This window comes from Scylla paramamosain, chromosome 37, assembly GCF_035594125.1.
Source record: "Scylla paramamosain isolate STU-SP2022 chromosome 37, ASM3559412v1, whole genome shotgun sequence".
Taxonomy (NCBI): Eukaryota; Metazoa; Arthropoda; class Malacostraca; order Decapoda; family Portunidae; genus Scylla; species Scylla paramamosain.
In genome coordinates, this window is record NC_087187.1 from 9135001 (window position 1) to 9142500 (window position 7500).

General features: G+C 39.1%; 1 protein-coding gene across 1 annotated transcript in view; it reads left to right on the forward strand.

Annotated features, from left to right (window-relative positions):
• Nucleotides 1-7500, forward strand: part of LOC135091473 (glutamate receptor 1-like) — a 452327-nt gene that overhangs the window by 153324 nt on the left and 291503 nt on the right. The window contains 1 exon segment of the mRNA XM_063989131.1: nt 5947-6067. Coding sequence (XP_063845201.1) covers nt 5947-6067 — 121 coding nt within the window.

The following is a 7500-nucleotide window of genomic DNA, read 5'->3' on the forward strand; positions in this document are numbered from 1 at the left end:
AGGTGACACACGGCGCCCAGGTGACTCATTCTACTTCTGAAAAGAACTGCATTAAAGCGAGATATCATATATATATATATATATATATATATATATATATATATATATATATATATATATATATATATATATATATATATATATATATATATATGTGTGTGTGTGTGTCTTGAAATATTTGATATTGGTGTGGTATGTTATTGTTATTGTTGCTCTTCAATTAATTTCAGGCGAAAATAGAATTCATTTAAAGGAAATACCCAATTTTATTATTTTTGTTGTACGTTTATTGTTCTCTCTACAAGATGGCGTGGGATTTATTTATTTATTTATTTTTTTTTTTGCATATTTAGTGGAGGTAATGTTTCTGTATTGTTTTTATTATTTATTATTATTATTATTATTATTATTATTATTATTATTATTATTATTATTATTATTATTATTATTGTTTATTATTATTACTACTACTATTATTACTACTACTGCTACTACTATTATCATTATTATTATTTTTTTTTGTCGCTGCTGCTACTACTACTACTACTACTACTACTACTACTACTACTACTACTACTACTACTACTACTACTACTACTACTACTACTACTACTACTACTACTACTACTACTACTACTACTACCACTACCATTACTACTACTACTACTTTTTTTTCGACAGTCTTATTTCTAGTTTTTATTCTCGTTCGTCTTCATTTTTCCTTCATTGCTTATCTTCCTCCCCTTTTGTCTCCTCCTCCTCCTCCTCCTCCTCCTCCTCCTCCTCCTCCTCCTCCTCCTCCTCCTCCTCCTCCTCCTCCTCCTCCTCCTCCTAAAGAAGTGAAGAGGTCCTGAGAGGATGATCTTCTTAGAGACTAATGAGAGAGTAGTCCGCTCTCTCTCTCTCTCTCTCTCTCTCTCTCTCTCTCTCTCTCTCTCTCTCTCTCTCTCTCTCTCTCTCTCTCTCTCTCTCTCTCTCTCTCTCTCTCTCTCTCTCTCTCTCTCTCTCTTTGTCTCGATCATCAATCTTCATCCTTCGTCAGTCTTCTGTTTTTCTTATTCTTGCCACGTTTAATTTCACGTAAGCCTTTTAAGTTAAGAATTGTCTCCAAAGGCTCGCGTTATATTATCTCTTTCTTTGTCTTGTCTCTTGTCTGTTACTATTTTTACATCAAATTTTGCCTGCTTGGTCTGTGTGTGTGTGTGGGAGGGGGGGGAAGCGTGAGTTGGAAGGTGGGTGTGTGTTGTTGGCCTCTCTCTCTCTCTCTCTCTCTCTCTCTCTCTCTCTCTCTCTCTCTCTCTCTCTCTCTCTCTCTCTCTCTCTCTCTCTCTCTCTCTCTCTCTCTCTCTCTCTCTCTCATCATCCCTCCACAAACAACATAATTTTTACCATTAATCCAAATCTTATCTTCACCCCAATCTTAAGTTTTTATCTCACAATTTTCCCAAGGTTCACCATCGTCCTTTTATCTCGAACCTCATTTGGTGCAAGACGGTACGTAGCCTCCTTTTCGTACCCAGACTTCTAGGGCTTCACGGTACACGGCTCATTTCGTACCCAGTCTTTACCTCCTTATCTCGCTTATCCTCGCCGTCAAGGAGGGAAGAGCCGGCGGGTGCTGAGGGAGCGCAGAGGGAGGATGGGTGGCGGGGAAGGGAGTTTGGAGGGCCGGCAATCAGAGGAAGATCACGGAGAGTACTGCTGCCTTACTTAGCTCGAGTGAAAGCTTCCTATTCTGATCTCTCTTCCTCTCTCTCTTCGTCTCATTCTCGCTGTTTCTCTTTCTCTCGCTCTCGCTACTTCTGTGTGTTTTCTCCGTCTCTCTAAGATTATGTGTTTTTTTTTGGTTTGTTTCTGTCTGTCGTTGTTTCTGTGTTTGGGTGTCTCTTTATATGTTTGTTGGTTTATTTGTTTGGTTTATTTGTTTGGTTTGTTGGTTGATTGATTTATTGGATGGCTCTCTCTCTCTCTCTCTCTCTCTCTCTCTCTCTCTCTCTCTCTCTCTCTCTCTCTCTCTCTCTCTCTCTCTCTCTCTCTCTCTCTCTCTCTCTCTCTCTCTCTCTCTCTCTCTCTCTCTCTCTCTCTCTCTCTCTCTCTCTCTCTCTCTCTCTCTCTCTCTCTCTCTCTCTCTCTCTCTCTCTCTCTCTCTCTCTCTCTCTCTCTCTCTCTCTCTCTCTCTCTCTATCCAGTGATAAAGTAACTGCATATATTTGTCATCATTATTAAAATTATGATGATAATGATCACCACCACCACCACCACCACCACCACCACCACCACCATAATAAACAAACACTACACGTGATGCTACTGCAGAAGGTCTTCCACAACCTTTCCTCATTATTTCTATTTAACACCCGTCTTTTTTCAAGTTATCCAAGCAATACATTTCATGTCACTCCTCCTTATACTTCCATTCACTACAGACTACTGGAATACAACAGTGAGTGAATATTCCATTATGATAAGTGATGAATATATAAACTCATTGAATATATTTAGGTATTTTTAATATGTACAGTATTTTTTTTTTCTCTGGCGTTTCAAGGAGACTGACCAAGAAAAAAATATATAAGACTGTTCAACTCATTTCCCCCTAAAAAAAGAAAAGGCAAAAAAAAGGTTGAGGAAAACGTTGGACAGTTTACTTCCATCTGCACTTATTTTCAGTATGTACAGACGCAGCAGTAGTAGCTTCCACACACTCATAAACAAGTACTTCCTCATCTTTCCCATCCTTCCGCCAGCTCTCCTTCACTACTCCTCTCCTTCCCATACACTGCAGTACACACATACACACTTTACATTTTTTTTTTCCTTCCTCGTACACACCAACACCAGTTCAAGTCCCATACATATTTTTCCCCCATGTTTCCCTCCTTTCATCCTCCCTTCCACCCTTCAACATCCTGCCAGCCCCTACAATACCCTGCCTCGCCCCCTCCCACTGCTCAGCCACCCGCCCACCCCCGCCCCTTACAGACTTGAGGAGTTATGCACAAGTTTAAAGTTCGTTCTGTCGTTCTTTCATATGGAAATGGCCTCGCTCGTCCCTCAGGGAAGCAAAACACCCCGACACATGCACGCCCTGGCAGAACGTATTGGCCTGCCCGCCGCCGCAAGGGGAGGGGAGAGGGAGAGAGGAAGAGGAAGAGAGAGAGGGAGAAGAAGACAGAGAAGGAAGGAAGATTGATAAAAGTGTATGAATGTGTATATTTATGAACAGATGGGTATAGGGGATTGATAAACAGACAGACAGATTTATAGAGTCAATGAATGGATAGATGGATGAATAACTGAATGAATGAATAGCTGAGAGAGAGAGAGAGAGAGAGAGAGAGAGAGAGAGAGAGAGAGAGAGAGAGAGAGAGAGAGAGAGAGACCACTTACACACCCAGCCAATACACCCAACCAGCAACCTAACCCCCTTCCCCCACCCAAACACACCCACAGTAACGTTGCTTCAATTAACGAGCTGCATCTGACGCCTCAAAACACGTTAATCAGAAGTAGCTAATCACGCATTCCATCTCCGCTAATGAATCCGGAACGGTATGAGGAGAGCAAGTGCTGATAAAAAAAATGATAATGAAACCAGAGCAGGAGGGTGAATAATGTGGCATTTTTCTGGCCAGGCAAGCTTTTTAAATGTCTACAAATACTGGAGTGACTTCGTGAATGGTTTGGCGTGTGAGAAATTAATATTATTCGATTACTATTATGACTCGATGAATATTGATAACTCTAATTAAAAGGAGAGTGAATTAGTTGTCAATTTATTGGTATTATGCGCCCGGGGAAAATATAGTGTGAGATCGCTCTCTGTTGGGAAGATTTTTTTTCATTTTATTTACTTTTTTTGTGTGTGTGCTTGTATGATAATCTGTTTTGTGTATTGCCTGCCTTTTATTTAGGTGTTGGTAGATGTATAATTCTTATTTATTTATTTATTTATTTTCTGTTGTGCCTGTTATTGTTTTTAGCGGCAGTAGTAGTAGTAGTAGGAGTAGTAGTAGTAGTAGTAGTAGTAGTAGTAGTAGTAGTAGTAGTAGGAAGAGGAGGAGGAGGAGGAGGAGGAGGAGGAGGAGCAGGAGGATTACTGTACATTTCTTAATTTTTTTTTTTAATGACTAACACCATAATTGCTTTAAGTTAATTAGTCACAAAAAATATCATACAAACTTTAAATTCGCTTCCCTAATATTTTTTTTTAATATAGTTTAAAGAAAATCGTCTCTCAAAATAAAATATGCAAAATCGAGGTGTGAAAATGAATCTCTCTCTCTCTCTCTCTCTCTCTCTCTCTCTCTCTCTCTCTCTCTCTCTCTCTCTCTCTCTCTCTCTCTCTCTCTCTCTCTCTCTCTCTCTCTCTCTCTCTCTCTCTCTCTCTCTCTCTCTCTCTCTCTCTCTCTCTCTCTCTCTCTCTCTCTCTCTCTCTCTCTCTCTTTCTATGAATTTAGTGAAAACTTTTATGGCTAAAGTTTCTCTCGTTGTATGTCATTAATTTTCATAACAGAGACCTTTATCCTCCTCTTATACTCCACTTGTTTTTACGCTCCGGATATATTTCACTTTTTACGGTAAAAATGTGAAATCTCGCGCATTCCTCACCTCGATTATTTGTGTTTATATTTGGTCACTTATTTTCATCATGACCTGTACCTTTGACATTTGGGGAGGTTTAACTCTGGGTGGCTGGTTCTCTCTCTCTCTCTCTCTCTCTCTCTCTCTCTCTCTCTCTCTCTCTCTCTCTCTCTCTCTCTCTCTCTCTCTCTCTCTCTCTCTCTCTCTCTCTCTCTCTCTCTCTCTCTCTCTCTCTCTCTCTCTCTCTCTCTCTCTCTCTCTCTCTGTCAGAATTAGAAGAAACAAACTTTTTATGCCTCGTTACTCGTGTCTTAATCACTCTTAATGACTCGTTCTATTCATTTCAGCTGTAAATTTGTCTTTTCTCTCTCTCTCTCTCTCTCTCTCTCTCTCTCTCTCTCTCTCTCTCTCTCTCTCTCTCTCTCTCTCTCTCTCTCTCTCTCTCTCTCTCTCTCTCTCTCTCTCTCTCTCTCTCTCTCGTAACTCCTTTTCTTTCTGCTTTCTCTTAAGTCTCTTCTTCATTATAGGCCTATTTCTACTGCCTTATTATTTCTGTATGCTCCATTTTCCTTAGTCTCTCTGTATCTACCAGTCTTGTCTCTTCACATGGTTTCTTTCACTCTTACTTATCTCTATCTCTCTATTTAATCCATTACTTCCTTTTTCTCTTTTTCATTATTTTCGTCTTTTGTATCCCGTTTATATATTCTTTTTGGTCTGTTTGCCATGTTTTCTTTCTTTCTTCCTTATTTAACTTCTCTTTCCTTCTTTCTTTCATCTTTTATTTTCCGTCTTATTTAACCTCATTTCCTTCTTTTCCTCCTATTATTATTATTAATTTCCTCTTATTTTCCATACCTGCATTAATCCTCCCTCTTACCACTTATTTTCATCGATTTCGCCCATTATTTCCCTTCCGTATATAATTTTTCTCTTTCATTCTGTATTTCTTGTTTATTTCTCTTTCTAACATTGTTTCCCTTTCCCTCATCCCTATCTCACCAATAATCTTTTTTTTCCATTGTTTCTCTTCCCCCACTCTGTATCTTCTATTTTGTATCTCCTATTCTCTCAGCCCTTCTCTCCTTTTCACCCATTATTCCCCTCTGTCACCCCTTAATTTTCTTTCTTATACGCTATTTTTCCTCTCATTCCGCATTTTCTCTTTCACTGGTTATTTATCATCGTCATATTATTTACCTGTCTTTTATTCCTTCCCTCATTTTTTTCCTTTATTTCATTCATTAATTTCCATCCTTATATTGTATTCCTGTCTATGCCACCCATTGTCCCCCCGTCACATATGCTACGAGAATATCTCCTATTTTCTCACCCCCTCTTCTCTCTCCCTCTCTCTCACAGGTGGTCTAAGAAGTTTGTGGTGCTGGATTGCGGGACTGAAATGGCCAAGAACCTAATTATCGGACACGTGAGGGATGTGCAGATGGGTCGACGCAACTACCACTACCTCCTCTCCGGCCTGGTGAGTGGTCCGTGTGCCTCGTTTCCCTCTCTTTTAGGCGGTAGCGCTTCTTGTTATGGAGAAAATAAAAAAGTAGTGTTAAGTGAGTTTCTGTGTTGGCTTGTTGGTTACCTTGTTAGTAAGCTGAAGCTGGCAGGACTGACTGGCAGTTGGTGAGACGGGCATAGGGTTCGCTGGTGTCCCGAACTGAACGATCTGTGTACTTAGGGACCAATACAGTTCACTTGGAGGTCACTATAACTTCCTACCGAGCTTCTAAATCCACAGAGAAGTGAGGAAGACCTGAGTAGTGTCCTCGAGTAGATGAGTAGCACTATTTCTCACCACAATGCAAGATGGCCCGGGTTCGAATCCTGGTTACGGGCAGCATTTTTTCTGGGACGATGCCTGCTTCTAGGTTCATCCAGCCTTCATATGGGTACCGACCACCTGTGACTGGTAATGTAAAGGTGGCGGAGCAAGTAACTGGCCACCCTCCTCCATGTGCTAAGGCTCAGGAAGGGTGACGCTACCTGCCCTACCCTCCTCATGATTGAGTACGGCTCACCTTTACATTTCGTTTATTTTCTTGTTAAGGTTGACACTAGAAGAGTCTAAAGGTGATTAGTTAATTTGTGCTCGTTTGTATTGATTTGTTTGTCATCTGTTTTGTTTTCTTTTCTAGCTTTTTTTCCTGTATTTTTTTTGTCATTTTTTGTTTTGTTTTTGTGGAAAATCCCCCGGCGTTTATTCGTTATTATTAATATATATTTTTTTTTTACTTTTTATTTATTTATTTATTCTATTTTATTTTTTATCTATTTATTTATTTGTTTATTTATTTTTTATTTTTTGTACTAATTTCCTTTCTGTGCTTGCCATTCTTTTCTTGTACGTGTTACAATGGTTCCCATTTTTTTTTTCTTATACTGACGTCTCTCTTATCTTTTATTTATTTTTTTTTTTCTCGTTGACTGCTCTTTGTTCTTCATTGTTAATTTCAATATTTTTTTTTTCTAAATTTGTTGTCTTGTTCGTCATTTTTTTTAAATGAATCTTTTGTTTATTTTTTTTTTTTGTTATACTTTTCGTCCTAATTACCTATCCCTTTTTGTCTTGACGTCGTAAGTTAATATTTCTCTTTTGGTGGAATTTTATGGAATTTTTTCATTGCGTAAACATTTTGTGTACACCCAATTAGTCGCTGTGAAGCAAAATATTTGTCTTTCCTTGTCGTCTTTTATTAAGTTAAGGTAAAATGTCCTCCTCCTTTTTTCTCCTCCTCCTCCTCCTCCTCCTCCTCCTCCTCCTCCTCCTCCTCCTCCTCCTCCTCCTTATTACATCATCCATCACTCACCTGTTAGAAAAAAAAAAGCGGAATAAAATATTTAGTCATAATTGCATTTATAAAGGGTACGTCAAAATTTTTAGTATCAACCCAAATTAATCTCGAA